Consider the following 15,945-nt stretch of genomic DNA (forward strand, 5'->3'; position numbering starts at 1 on the left):
ACACAAGATGAATTATATCTCATGTTTAACCACTACAGAGACGCCAGAGTCCGCGGCATTGGCGGCAAACCTTAGAACGTCAAGCCGATGAAAGACCGTTCCAGGCGGTGTACATCGCGCCGAGCACCCGGTCATCGCTGGATCAACTGGATAAAATTTTCATAAATCTTTAAATAAACCACAGATTTGAGCTTTAAACAACTACATTCTTGTCACGGGTGACAAAATGCTGGGAAAAGCGGAACCTTTGTTTTCTTTCCATGTTCCCCGAGGGGAATTATTTTGGTGTAACGCCTCACTCCGGTTCCGGGTGTAGCGGAGATATTGTCCAAACTAATTACCGCCGATGCACGACAGGTGTGAGAGAGAGAGGAGCGGTGTTTGCACAGGCTTTCCACTTCACAAGAGGAGGATAAAAGAGCCATTCAGAGTCGAGTTGAGGTCGAGGTTGGAACTGGTAAAAGTCAATCGGTGTTCAGTTGATCAGTTGTTTGGCTGGGTCTCTGTTGTTGTGTTTTGGGGTAGAAGATCTCCTGTTTGAGCACTTATATTGGACGCTGTAATCCTGGAAATTTGTGTAAGTGAAGAACTGCCATTGGAGTCTATCGTTTGGAACTGCTTGTGGAATATTACTGGATTGATCTGCTGCTTGGATCTGCGCTGGAAGAGAGAAAGATAAGTGAATCAATTACATCGTTGAATCAAATGTAAAGCTTGAAGAGAAGACTGTGAATGTGAGATTTATTATTGAGGAGGACATCTGTTTCAGATATGTTGGAGAGGAATTGAGAGTTGAATATTCCCATTGAAATGCATGGATGAAGCGAGGTTTCTGATCAGCCCTACTGTGTGTGTGTGATTTGCAGTTGTTTGCCTTACCCGATGCACGCTGAATTAATGCTGTGGATTTGTAGTGAACACGAGTGCTGTGTGCTATGCTGAGAAGAGTCTCCCAACGCCTGCTTTCATTCTTGTGAAATGATCTACTTGTCCCTATCCAAATTCCAGAACGATACAACTGAACTGGTGAAGTAATGCTTTGTATTATCCTCTCTTCCACTGAGTATTGTTGTGAAGTAATCCCTTATTGAAGGCTCCTGTTAAACCCTCTCTCTCTCTGAAATTACAAGTCTCGTGAAGAACCGTATGGCTGTGAAAAAGTCTAAACCGTTATACTTCCTGATGGAGCTCTGAAGATGTACAACATCGCTGGTAAAGCTGCCTATTGAGTCTCTCGCTAATGTCTGATGAAAGTGTTTGATGCTGAGGGAAGAATCCTGAAGACTGCAGCAACGCTGTGAAGTGAGTTTTAAAGTCACGTTTTCCCCTTGATGTTCTGATGAGAGAATCTCCGGTTAAGAGAAGAAACCTTACCTGTTACCTACCGTCTGAGTCCTGCAGATGTGCAGCAACGCTTTGAAGTGAGTTTTAAAGTCACAATTCCCCTCTCACGTCCTGATAAGTGAAGCTGCTGTTAAGAGAAGAAATCTTACCTGTTACCTATCGTCTGAGTCCTGCAGATGTGCAGCAAAGCTGTGAAGTGAGTTTTAAAGTCACAATTTCCCTTTTATGCCCTGATAAGAGAAGCTGTTGTTAAGAGAAGAAATCTTACCTGTTACCTACCGTCTGAGTCCTGCAGATGTGCAGCAACGCTGTGAAGTAAGCTTTTAGAGTCACTGTCCCACCATTGTGCCTGACGACGTATCTGATACTGAGAAGAATACATTACCTGTTACTTACCGTCTGTGTCCTGCAGATGTCCAGCAACGCTGTGAAGTAAGCTTTTAGAGTCACTGTCCTACCATTGTGCCCGACGACGTATCTGATACTGAGAAGCATACATTACCTGTTACTTACTGTTTGAGTCCTGCAGATGTGCAGCAACGCCGTGGAGTAAGCCTCCCTAGCCACTATCGCTCCATTGTGACCCGAAGACAGTGGAGAATCGTTCCAGCGGCTACTCCGGTCAAATAGCCCGAGAAGACAAGAGTTGCTCATTCTTTTCTCAAGTTGATTACTATTCAATAAAGATTGTTACTTTTGAACTTAATTACTTGCCTCCTCCTTTGTCCGTCTGTTGCGTGCCTGTGGTGTTGGCTCCTCACGGTGGTGTCTGGAGTCAGGGGCGGCTGGTCATCCGAGTCCGCCCCGGCCTGCACCGGTGACATTCTCGCCTGAAAAACTCTTAAAACTACATTTCATGATACAGAAACAGTAGTATTATATGTCAACTGTATTAAAAAATGGCGCTTCTTATGTTGTCATTCTCCGTGGCGCTGCCTTGTTAGCTGTCAATCAAAGTTAACCACGCCCTTATTGTCATACATTTTATATCTAAATACGATCTAAACTAACGAGTTAGAAAAAAATTCACTACCCTCGCCGTTGTCAGGCACTCGGAACCTATCGAAAAATACAATAAAAGTCCATGGGACCAACCTGTAAAGACATGAATTTATGCTGTGAAAACGGACATTTTAACATGAGGGCTATGGACATTTGCTCCCTTTTGGGACCTTCCCCTAGCGGATTTTCGATGTATTGCAGTTTTTCGCACTTCCGGGTAGGCTTCCTTTTTCAGATCAGAATGTTGCCGCTTGGAGTATACCCACTTCTCCAGGCACCACTACATCACTGGTTACATGACATTGTTTACTAACGTCTTTCCACGGTCGAAACACTGATTGAGCGATTACATGTGACATGATACGGACTTCGATAAGTTGTACTCTATATTTTAACATACTTTCAGATGCTCATTCATGTTTATTTCGCGCTGTAACTAGACATGTGCCGGTATCAACTTTTCATGCTGCGATTAATTGATTGAGCTTTTACCACGGTATACGGTATTATCACAATATTTTAATTGCTCAAGAGAAATGGATGGATTGGTGGGGGGGATGTAGAAAAAAAACTACTTGCATTACAATAGTGATTGTCAAAACATTTGGTAACTAAATAGAATTTTACACAATTTTCACGCTTTCAATTCTTGGGATTTGATTTCAATCTTGATTCAGTATTGACTTTTTGGATAATTATTAGGTAGGCTACAGTAGATAGACGTTAATTTTTCTCAAGAAAAAATATATCTCACATAATGCTGTAAACATACAGAGAGCCCTGTCTGCTGGTATTATTAAAGGTTAAAAATTAACTAATTAAATTAAATATAATTTGGTTTTCATTATAATAACAATTATGACACAAGTAAAAATATAATACAAATGTAATATAGTGCACATATTTAGCAAAATACTCCTCTCTATAGCTATTTTTTTCTAGTCAACTAACTTGGTCATTAAATGGCTTTCCTGAGGTAAATGTAACGAACGTTCTGTGACATAATTGTTCACCTGCAGTTTTATTGACCTCTTTCCGTGGTTGAAAAACACTGAATGATCGATATTATGTATGAGGCATATATACCTTTCGGTAAATTGTAGCCTACTGTATCTTTAAATAAAAAGTAACAGATGATCGGTTTACTTGAACTGAGGCGCTACAGTGATCTGTCAAGTCACATTTACAAGCACCAAAACAGTATTTATTGTCTGAATTTCGTAATAAAATGGACAGAACATGAGAGCTGAGAATTGTTTTCATACCATAATAACCTGCTCTGTCTAGTCTGTCGGTCTCCGTGTCCTCTTTGCTCCGCGATTTTTCTCTGCGTGAGAAACTGCATGTGGCGCGAGAGCGTTTGAAAAGTGTAAATTGCGTGAGTCTCACGCTGAATGCGTATTGACAGCTCTGCTTTTAGAAGGGGGATAAATCGTCGGCAGCGTTCCTCCTTCCGTCATGCTTCTTCTCCATGTGAGGATTGTTTAGACTAGAGTGCGCACTGCGTCGCATGCACACAGTGCTATACATGTGGGGATTGTTTACATCAGAGTGCGCACGTGTTTCGCGCAGCATACGCAGTGTTTGTTTAAGCGGTTGATGGAAAATAAGCTAATACGCGTTCTATAAATATAAATTCTGATCTATTATTTTTCACGGTATTTTGAAGTGCCCACGATAACAATATCGTGCATATTCATTACCGCGATTTATCGCATTACCGAATACCGGCACATGCCTAGCTGTAACTGGTATTATTAAGGCGGAAGAGAAGGTCATGTGCTGCTTCTCTAGAGCTGAGCTGCGCCAGAGCGATCTAACGCCACAGTGCCAAAAATTATGTTTTTGAATTTCGTAAGAAAATGTATGTAATTTTAAATCTGAGACTTTGTTTCATATCAATAATAACAAAGCACAAAGATTATTGCGATTTATTGGATGGGATGCGCGCAAAAATGTTCCATCCATTCATCGTCTGAAAACAGGATGACTAATCGATTCTTGGGATTTAAGAATCAATATGGTTTCGTAAAAATGAGGCTCAATTAAAATCGAGAAATCGATATTTTTTTACCCAGCCCTAGTTTTTAGTACAATACAAATATACTTTAATGCATTTTTAATACATTTAACAGTACGTCTTTTTCAACTGGGAGAAGTTACGTCCCGTTGACGTTGAGCACCACTCGGCTCCTCTGCGAAAACTTGGGGAGTGTCTCTGATCGCTTCCTTTATAACCACAGCACAGGGTTCACGATGCAAATCTCACTCGACAATGTCCATTGGTAGCCTGGCTAACGTCAGACCAAGTCTCATTTGAGACTTGGTCTGGGAACCACGTGTTCATGAGACTTGGTCTGGGAACCACGTGTTCATTTTCTCGTATTTGAGGCGTGGTTTACGAATGCCCAGAGCCGTTTATTGGGCGCTATGAATGTCTATCAAATGCGCCTGTATGTAGCTCATAGCCAATCGATTCAATTATACCAGATGACGTATGTAGAGTGACAGAAATTCGACGAGGAAAAAGACGATGGGTCAAAGATTTATTTGTACACGATGGCGTTTAGCGAATATTACCGTTTGTGCAAGATACACATGAGGGTAGAAGGTAACGTCGATTCTGATGCCATGTTGGATCCATAGATATAAACAAACTGCTTCGGTGTCGTCATCGTCTTGCTGCTCCCTCCCCGTTCTGTGATTGGTTCCCTTTTTCAGGGGAAAATTTTGTCCATGGTGTCCAGACTGCCTAGCAGCGTGAATAAAATCGCGCTGCGAGCAAGGCAGTATGGGGAAACCCAGGCTAGTCCATTGGAGCGGTTCTGTTAAATTTCGATGATGATATGTTCTCAGGCGCGATTCTAATTCGTCAGTCATGCAACGTCTCGGTTCCCTCCTTCAGGGAACGGGGGATACATCAGTAACCTAGACGCTAAATACAGTATAAATATATTTATACGTAACTCATAGTGATGACTGAATGTGAACGTCTAGGTTACTAATGTAACCCCCGTTCCCTGAAGGAGGGAAGGGAGAAGTTACGTCCCTTTGCCACAATCCCTGTGTTCACCGCTGAGTAACCGAGCACCACTACAGGGGGTGGAACTGAGACACGAGGAAAGGAAACGAGGATACACAAATAAGAAATGAGAAGCGCTCTATTTGTATATTGGAATATTCTTGATCACTGGAGCGTCACTTCAAAGCATCAACAGCTGTGATCAGGGGTTCTGCCCTTATGTTGTTAAAGTTTGGTTATTTAAGAAATTCATAAATAATAAAGATAAAGCAAGATGCCCTGTTGATAAATGTTTGATATATAATTTATATAAACTGCAAAAGTAAAGCATAAATAAAATGATTGTGATGTGAAGGGAATGGAGAAAATTGAGATGTCCTTCAAGATGCTGAGTTTGATCAGTTTCCGGGTCACAGGCTGGAGGACGGAGGAGCGAGGAAAAGAAGTATCAAAATTGTAGTTGTATATAAAAAATCTCTAAACAAATGTAACATGTATTTTTTTACTCTCAGTTTTTGCAGTTGCACTATATACATTCATTGTAAATTAGGAAAAGTAAAAAAAAAATCTTCAAACTTAATCAGATCCAGGACTTGGTAAAACATTTGTCTGTATTTCAAATGTTTCAAGCCTCTCAAATTCTAGTCTTAATAGTTTTTCCTTGTTAACTTTTTTGCTTAAACTTTTTCTTTAACTTTGAGCATTAAATAGTGAAAAATTAAACTGGGATGCTTGCTGAAATTGTCCAATAATAACCAACTGCAGTCTTTCCTAGAACATTTTCCACCAGCCGTCTCTGATAAATACTTTTACCTGACATCTGTAGATCCTCCAGTGAAACCTGTGATCTCCATCAGTCCATCTGGTGTAATAGTGGAGGGAGATTCAGTGACTCTGTGATTTATAAGTCTCAACTAAGTGTGATGTCAAATTTTATTTGTTAATGTTTTGTTTGTTTGTTTGTTTGTTTGTTTGTTTGTTTCAGATCCTCCCAGGAGCGTCTCAGTGTCCATCAGTCCATCTGGTGTAATAGTGGAGGGAGATTCAGTGACTCTGAACTGCACCAGTGGCTCAAACCCTCCTGCAGAAATCAGCTGGATTAAAGGAAAAAATAATATTTTGCAATCTGGTGAAACCTACAGCATCACTAATATTAAGTCTGAGTCCAGCGGAGACTATCATTGCTCTGCTAGAAATAAACATGGATCTCAGACTTCTGCTGCTGTGAATGTGAATATCATGTGTAAGTCTGCCTTTATTTTTAACCAGTTCTGGAACATTATTTGTGCAATGATTTGTCTCACTGCATGTCATTTTACACTTTTTGTCTTTACAGATCCTCCCAGGAACGTCTCAGCGTCCATCAGTCCATCTGGTGTAATAGTGGAGGGAGATTCAGTGACTCTGAACTGCATCAGTGACTCAAACCCTCCTGCAGAAATCAGCTGGATTAAAGGAGGAACGATTGTAGGATCTGGAAGAATCTTCAACATCTCAAAGATCAGCTCTGATGACAGTGGAGAATACAAGTGCAAGTCCATCAATAAACATGGAGAGAAATACTCTGATAATGTGACTTTAAACATCATGTGTGAGTTAATGATGGTCCAGTAACTGTGACATTAAATCCTCAAAACATCTGTGATGTCAAGTTTAATATGATTGTTAATGATATCAATATGTCTCTGTTTTAGACCCTCCAAAGAACGTCTCAGTGTTGATAAGTGGATCTGGTGTAATAGTGGAGGGAGATTCAGTGACTCTGAACTGCATCAGTGACTCAAACCCTCCTGCTCTGAACTTCAGCTGGATTAAAGGAGGAACGATTGTAGGATCTGGAAGAATCTACAACATCTCAAAGATCAGCTCTGATGACAGTGGAGAATACAAGTGCAAGTCCATTAATAAACATGGGGAGAAATACTCTGATGCTGTAACTTTAAACGTCATGTGTGAGTTTTATGAATCATATTTTCATTTTTCATACCTTCTATTTGACACAGATCCTCCAATAAATCCTGTGATTGCATCAGTCCATCTGGGGAAATAATGGAAGGTGATTCATGATGTCAAATGTAATATCGTAGTTGTCGGGCGGAATCCGCGTATCTCCAAAACCATTATTTTTCAGGAAATTAAAAAAACTGCATATTTTTTTAGTTATTAAACATTGTATCGTTAAAGTTGGTATTATACCTTATATTGCTATCATATACTGTTGTATACCAACATTAACACAACATTTCCCCAAAATCATGTTTAATCGGAGATACGAGATTTATGACTTGGGAGCAGGGAGATACGAGATCACGCTGTCATTGATAAGAATGGTACGGACACAGACGTCGCTGCTGCCAGTGTTCATCAAAGTCTGCGGTCACGTTGAGCCTTTTGACAAGAGATAAGGCTTTAAAGGGGAAATGAAGCAGTCAATCAAGTTTACACGATTTACAAAATGGATTTCCACTATAATCAACAATTATATAAGAAACATGACAAATGTAAACATATAAAAGAAAAAAAGAAAAAACGTTGTATCTTTCGCGGCCAGGGCGCCGCCATTGTGCAGTATTCTAACCGGTGACGTCACAGGGTTGGTTGGCTTTAAAGGCTCTGGGCTGAGTTCAGTAAAACGCAGTGAAAGACATAAATCTTAACATTAAACTACGCATAAAAAGCGTTCATCTGCTATCATATTATCATGTCAAACCTCTCATATCACACTGGCTCGTTAACAAGATGCATGTGCTGGTCAAACCAGCGAACAACTAATGCCAAGTTCAGACTGCACAATTTTCAAAAGAGTCGTGTCACTGTTCTTTTCACACTGCATGACTATGCAGGGTAAGATTAAGTTGCTGGTGTGTTCACACTGCACGATGCATCGGCGACAGGAGGTTTCACACTGCATGACTTTCAGGAGGAAGAATCGCCGACAACTTCTGTCTGATCCGCAAACTACGTTTCGCAACCAAACACACGCGAGAAGTGATAAGCAAATAACGCAAAATCTCGCGCGAGACTGAAATTGTTATTAAAAATGATAGCCTGCAAGAAGCTTGCGATCCAAATTGTCTGTGCACTGATTTGCAGCGAAAAGGAGAAAAAGATTATGCGTGAGGAAATGGCTGGGAAGAGAAGGGGAGTAAGAACTGTGTGTTCTGCAAAGAGAGTTTGGGGTAAATAAATAATGTTGCAATGTGCTATATCTATTAAAATACTGATATTGTGGTCTATAACTCCTCCCCGAACACCCCCCTACTCTGTATCTTGCTCTCTCATTGGCTGTCGGTCATCGCCGATGTAGTTTTCAGTCAGAACACTTTCACACAGCAGGATTTTGAATCGCCGACAGGTCCAGATATTTAGCATGCCAAATATCTCACGGGCGTCGTCGCCCTAACATGCAACTTTCCACTTTAATAACTTCCTAAAGTGTGACATTAAATCAGAAATACAAGTCCAGAAGACTACTGCCACCTTTCCATTAGGTGGATCTGGCAACACGGGATCGCACCCGCGCCCTCACAACGCGCTCTCAAGCCCCGTTCACTGCGCTAGATTCTCACAGGAAAATGAATTGCAAATGCTCATATGAGGTGGTTTAAACGGCTAATTAATCATTCAGAGAGCTTGAAATTTTATTCTTGAATGTAAAAAAATTACCAAGGTCCGGACCTCGTCACGGTGACCTCATAGCTGGTTACGGCCATGTCCATCACCGGCTGTTCGACATAGCGACGTACCACTGCTCGGTTCCCACGCCGTATCGACTCAAATGTCAAATATCGACAAGCAATGGGACACACGGGCTCAACAGGTCTTTCAAGTTCGTCTTCCTCCATTTCAAATCAATTGCGTATTCAGTCCGGTCCAGTAACGCTTCACTCTCTTCACTCACCAGCAGAACCAACCAACCCCGTTACGTAGGCTGTGACGTCACTCCAAAATGGCGACTCGCTAGCTAGAAATTGCAAAAATAATTTTGTCATATCTGTGGTTTTAACAACTTTTTTAAATAAATGTTTTGGCAAGGTGATTTTTCTAATATATGTAGCTACTACCAGTGCCAAAACATGGACGTTTCATTTCCCCTTTAAGAGCTATTCAAATCTAATGATTGTGGTGATACATCTTCCTAAACTCCATTTTAAACGTTTAAGAGATATGAGTGATGCAATACCAAAATAATAGGCTGTCTAAAATAGGCGGAAATTAATCTGCACGCAAAATCGGCGGTCGCGTTAAGCCTTTTGACAAGAGAAAATGCTTCAATGGTTAACCAAAGCTAACGACTGTGGTTACATACATCTTCCTAAACTCCATTTTAAAGGTTTAAGAGCTATAACATAAGTGAAGCAGAACAAAAAAGATGAGCTGACTAACGTTACCCACCCAGCAAAAACGCGTTGAAAAGACGTCGAAAAGACGACATTTCCAGTCGTCTAAACAACTTTAATATTTGGTTAAAAAGTGAAAGGTGAAAAGCCGTCTTTTTCAGGTCGTTGAAAAGACGGCTATAAAAGGACGTCCCACTCGCATCTAAATTAGGTTGTAAAGTGAGTTGAAAAGATGTCTTTTTCAGGCCTAATTACAACCGATTATAAACATGATTATATTTAATATTCATAATTACTGTCAAAATAAGACAATTCACAAAAGAGTTGCAAACCATTTATTGTCACATCAAATACATCTTTCACACAAAAAAAATCACTTTTCTGATCACATCTTAAGCTTGCATTTGATCAGACATACCCTAAAAACAGTTATATTCTGAAATATTCCTAAATTAAAATAACTTTACTAAAAATGTATAAATATACATGTAAATATATATGTCAGAGACGTATATTTTGTGAATAAAGATGCAATGTTTTTTTTTGCACACAAAGCATTCACATCACTTCATAAAGTTGAGGTTAAACCACTGGAGTCATATTGATTATTGTTAGAATTAATAAATGTCTTTACTACCTTTCTGAAGCTTGAAAGTTGTAGCTGCATAAACTGTGAAATGGAGGGACAGAAAGCTCTCTGATTTCATTAAAACGATCTACATTTGTGTTTCAAAGATGAACGAAAGAAAACGAAAAAATCAGGGACACCAGTAGATCTCTTCCTGATCTCTGATCTTCTGCTCCTTAAAGACTCCATTTGTCCATTATTTATTTCTAAAGAAACACGAAAATGTATTAAAAGCTCCATTACCTTGTATCTTACGTTATGACCCCGTAGAAGCAGTGTTTGTAAAAATAGGCTAACGATTGCGTCATAACAATGCGACTCTCTGTCGCACAGTAGAGAGTGATTACCGTATGGACAGGAGGAGAAGCTCGAGGGCAATCGGGGGGACATGGAGGCAAAGTGACAAAATAATTAATCAGAATACTTAGCAAAAGTTTCTCCTGCTCCAAGCTCATGGACAGCTCCTACTCACACTGTCCGTCTTTGCAAGTTTCGGAAGGGAATGATTCAGATTTCTCACGCCACAGCAACTAGAAGACAGACGGGTTGCTCACGTTACATCTACGTCATCAAGCTCAGTTTGAGTCTGCGCAGTACACTCAGCCATCAGGAAGTAACATAGACAGTATAAGAAGTGGACAGAGCCATTTCATTGGAACTCAATTGAGACAAGTGAAGCCCATTTTTAGCGATTTTTTAGGACTTCCATTCCTGACGAGAATTGGCACTCTCTGCTTACTTCCGGTTTCTGGACTGGCTGCAGTAACACGTCTCTGTCCATGCGGGGGCGCTCGCAGGCGAGTGCAGAATGAATGGAGGTCTATGGCGAAAAACCCTCAAAATCCACTTTTCTCAGGATATAATTTTTGTCTAGTAATTTGAATGTTGTATTCGAAAGGAGATGCAAAGAAATTACACATTGCTGGGTGTTAGATTTTTTAGAGTCACTTATTTGGTTTAAAAAGTCTTTTAAAATGTCAATGACGTCAGAATGCTGACGTCATTAGCAGAATGCTAGCGTGTTATGGGCAACAACAACTCAACCTGTAAGAAATAGAAAAGAAATAAGTACTCGTTCATTCAACTTTCGAACTATAACCCATGTTGAACTTGCAAAACCTACAATAAAAATCTGAGATTTCTCAACGGCAATCGGGTGACACATTTAGCCGTCTAGCCCCATAGACTCCCATTCAGTCTGCACTCGCCCGCGATCACCTCCAGTGGAATTCTAATGGAACTGCAACCAAGATCGATACAATGGGGAATTTTTTGCCTGGGACCAATGCATATTTAAGCTAATATTTCATTCGATATGTATCATGAAAACGAAAGTGATGGTATTCTTTGTAAAGCTTAGATTCTAAGCTTTCAAATGATACCATGAATTGTCTAATACCATATAAGGAAGCTTATAAAAAGAACATACGAACATCATAACAAAGATTTTCGATCCCGGTACCGGGATTGTGGAGTTTATGTGAAACCCTCGTCGAGCAACACGTAAAGCAAGCGTTAACCGTCTGGTTATCTTTGTTATCTAAATCTTTGTTATGATATTCCTACGTTCTTTTTATAAGCTTCCTTATATGGTATTAGACAATTCATGGTATCATTTGAAAGCTGTTTTCTGTAAAATGACACTGGAATATTGCATATATTCCACTGTATATGGGTAGGAGCAGAGTTTAGATTTGGGCAGGTGGAAATTACATTACAAAAAGCTAATATTCCTCCCTACAGATTAATATGCACATCTTTTTCATTTTTTAGTATAGAGAAAAAATCTTTTTTCCAGTGTTTGCTGGCATTTAGAGGAAACAGCCATAATTGTCTGCATGTTGCTAGACCCCACAGGGCCTGAGTTACACACTTTCAAAAATGAATTTAAAATAAAAAAATCAAAAAGCGCCTATTTTTGTTTTGTTTTATTATTACAGCTCAGACAACATATACTTAAATGTTTATCACTTTTAGCACTGTTTTATGAATCTGCAAAGGGTTTCCTGTAAAATGACACCAAAATTGTCTATTTTGGAAAAAATATGTGGAAATGGGAGGCTTTTACATTTCGGTAGGAAAATCCAGGCGGAAATCCCCAAAAATGGTCGAGGAGTGTAAGAGGTTAATCATTGCGACTTTCAATCCTGAGGAGACAAAATGCCGCCGCGAGGCTCCCGCCGCAGAGTGAAGAAGAGGTGGAGTTGCGAGGATTCTCAGACAGTTGAAGTGTCCAATGGAGTTAAGAGATTTGCTCTCAAGCTATTTTCAACACTTTAGATTGGTTAATCATTTTTAAAAATAACAGAACCACGTGGGGACTGACATTTTTGGACAAACGAGGTTTTCGCCCGACAGCGACGATATGATGGTTAATGTTTTTTTTTGTTTGTTTTTTTTTCTGTTTTAGATCCTCCCAGGAGCGTCTCAGCGTCCATCAGTCCATCTGGTGTAATAGTGGAGGGAGATTCAGTGACTCTGAACTGCATCAGTGACTCAAACCCTCCTGCTCTGAACTTCAGCTGGTTTAAAGGAGGAACGATTGTAGGATCTGGAAGAATCTACAACATCTCAAAGATCAGCTCTGATGACAGTGGAGAATACAAGTGCAAGTCCATCAATGAACATGGAGGGAAATACTCTGATAATGTGACTTTAAACGTCATGTGTGAGTTAATGATCACCTGCACAATGTTCAAAAACTTTAAAATCATAATTTTCTAATATGTGTTGTGAATTTTCATTTTGTCTTTAGATCCTCCCAGAAACGTCTCAGTGTTGATAAGTGGATTTGGTGTAATGGTAATGAACTGCACCAGTGACTCAAACCCTCCTGCTCTGAACTTCAGCTGGTTTAAGGAGAATGAACCCTCAGCTGTTGGATCTGGACAGAGTTTCAGTGCACTACAGAGTGGACGCTTCTACTGTCAGGCTCAGAATCAACATGGATCTCAGAGATCAGACGCTGTAACTGTCACAGGTGAAGCTTTTATTAACACACTCTTGTATCTTCACATCATTCATCAGTTTGGAGAGTTAATCATGATGATCTTCCTCTTTCAGTTCATCATGTTGCTGGTGGGAATGTGATTGTGATCACAGCGGCATCTGGAGGATTAGTCTTCATCATCATCTTCATCATCATCCTGTTTATACTGTGAGTTAAAAAACTGCAGTGATTGTACAAGTACACTTTTGGACTGATGTAGAAGGAAATTATTCATTTGTGTTTGATTATTAGTAATCTTTAAAAACAGTGTTCATATGTTCTCTTACTTTAATACATTCGTCCATATGCTGTTAATGTCTGTGATTATAACAGGAAGAAACAAAGGAGTGTTAAAGCTGAAGATCACACAGTGAAACAGGTAAATCATCCAAACACAACACGACTTTACAGAAGCAGAAAATCAGTCGATCAGCCGTTATCTGTGTCTCAGACTGTAACTGTACGAACTGACGAGAAACTAACGTTATCAAAGTCTTTATCAACACAGTCCAGGAAAAAATTCATTAAAAAATAACACTGAAGAAAACATTTAACTAATTTTTCCATGGTTTAATAGAATACTTATATATTTATTGTTTTAACATTCTAACCTGATACTTGATCTTAAACGTTTGAGGCAAACTGTTCTAGACTGAGAATCTACACTTCAGATCACACTGATTTAATGGTCTTAATAATTACACATTTTCTTGTATTTCAGAATGATCTCTATTCTGACACGTCACAGAGCGTTTCAGTCCATGATAAGCCTCTTTCTGAACCGGATTCAGCCAATGACGCTCTGTACGCCAGTGTGAAACCCAGAAGTTTCAGAGGAAAAACTCCTGAATCCAGAGATACTGAAGAGATCCAGTACACAACTGTCCAACATCACAGAAAGACAGAGACGAAGAGAGCAGAGGAGAATGAATGTCAATATGACGATATAAGAGTTCTTCAGCCTGATGCTGCAGTGAGGTGAGAAAAACAACTTAACCAGTACCAACTTAACCAGCACCAACTTAACCAGCGCCAACTTAACCAGTACCAACTTAACCAGTGCAACTTAACCAGCACCAACTTAACCAGCACCAACCTAACCAGTACCAACATTACCAGTTCCAACATAACCAGTACCAATTTAACCAGTACTAACTTAACCAGTACCAAGTTAACCAGTACCAACTTAACCAGTACCATTATAACCAGCACCAATTTAACCAGTACTAACTTAATCATTGCAACCTAACCAGTACCAACTTAACCAGAACCAACTTTACCAGTACCAACTTAATCAGCACCAACTTAACCAGTACTACATTAACCAGTGCAATTTAATCCATGCAACTTTACCAGCACAAACTTAACCAGCACAAAAATAACCAATACTAACTTAACCCCCTGAGGTCGACGGTATCGCCGGCGATACCAGCTCGCTTTTTTTTTATCAGTGTAAAAGAAACTCATAAATACTCTGTTGACTTTGATTTTCCATAGGAGTTTCATACATCAATCGATTCTGTTAAATGTGTATTATTTTTTGTGTATACTCACAATAAAAACAAAGTGTTGTGCTTTTTGACAAATAAAGAAAAATAAACACGAAGCGAGTTCTGCCTTCTCTCTGCCAGTAAAGTCCATTCTGAAACGCGTCCGAAAATGAACTGTAGCTCAGCTTGAATTCTCTTCTTTTAAATGAAGTAATTTATATAAAAAACAAATATTCTCATCTTGCGAAATCTGTATTAAAAGAGAGCGATTCCAGTCGAGCTAATTACAGCTGATTCAGATGTAATGTGACTCCGCCCACGGAGAGCGTGCGCTATTCAAACGCAAATGGCTGAGGCAATCCTGCAAACCTGTGAACGCCCACATATCAGCTCGAGAAAACACAAGTTTATTCAGATCATTACTTGTTTACACCGTCTTGCAGTGCTGTGAGGAATAATAATAATAATGGAAAATGTCCCTCAGAAGTGCGGGTATATCGAGGAGCGAGCTGAGGAATACTAGTAAGTTTTTTTCCTTCACGAATTTCTTCACGTGGGTTTCTGTTTATGAATGAATGAACGGCAGAGATGCGCGCTGTTTACCACAGCTGGCAAAGACAGTTTAAATTTAAATCGCGTGTGTGAATGAATGATGATGTTTTAGCAAACTGTATTGCTATACTGAGATGAGTAAAAATCGACTGAAATATGTTGAAATAAAATGTAGGCTATTCGTATAAGCAACGTATTAAACTGCAAATTAACAATATGCCCTAATATTTCATCAAAACAACGTTACAGTCAGGCGAAATATGAAAGACAACATCTTGTTGACTAGATTTGGGTACAGTTTTTACTGTAGAATACTGCCACGTCAAATAAGCTTTTGTTTAGCAATTTCTAGTTTTTAATCTAAGTTTTTAATCTAATCTAAGTTTTTAATAAAATAGCAAAACATATTTACAAGATAGATGTAAGCAAAATCTTAAATGGTCAATATAAGTCTTCTTCTAAATATATCTTTTGTCCTTGCATTGTGGCTCAGTCAGTGTCACACTTGAATGAGTGGCTAATTATGCAGTCTTTAAGTCTTTATGCAGAGTGGGTGGGACATTGTATTCTACGGTGTA

General features: G+C 39.5%; 1 protein-coding gene across 1 annotated transcript in view; it reads left to right on the top strand.

The window, feature by feature from the left end:
* The window catches only part of LOC308688253 (B-cell receptor CD22-like), a 33,347-nt gene that overhangs the window by 12,701 nt on the left and 4,701 nt on the right, over positions 1–15,945 (top strand). Inside the window, exons 5-12 of the mRNA XM_081361212.1 lie at positions 6,354–6,611; positions 6,705–6,959; positions 7,063–7,320; positions 12,747–13,004; positions 13,092–13,316; positions 13,400–13,493; positions 13,659–13,704; positions 14,047–14,303. Of these exons, the coding sequence (XP_081217338.1) occupies positions 6,354–6,611; positions 6,705–6,959; positions 7,063–7,320; positions 12,747–13,004; positions 13,092–13,316; positions 13,400–13,493; positions 13,659–13,704; positions 14,047–14,303 (1,651 nt within the window). The remainder of the gene's footprint in view (positions 1–6,353; positions 6,612–6,704; positions 6,960–7,062; positions 7,321–12,746; positions 13,005–13,091; positions 13,317–13,399; positions 13,494–13,658; positions 13,705–14,046; positions 14,304–15,945) is intronic.

Source organism: Scardinius erythrophthalmus (genome assembly GCF_964197995.2).
Source record: "Scardinius erythrophthalmus genome assembly, chromosome: 3".
Lineage (NCBI taxonomy): Eukaryota > Metazoa > Chordata > Actinopteri > Cypriniformes > Leuciscidae > Scardinius > Scardinius erythrophthalmus.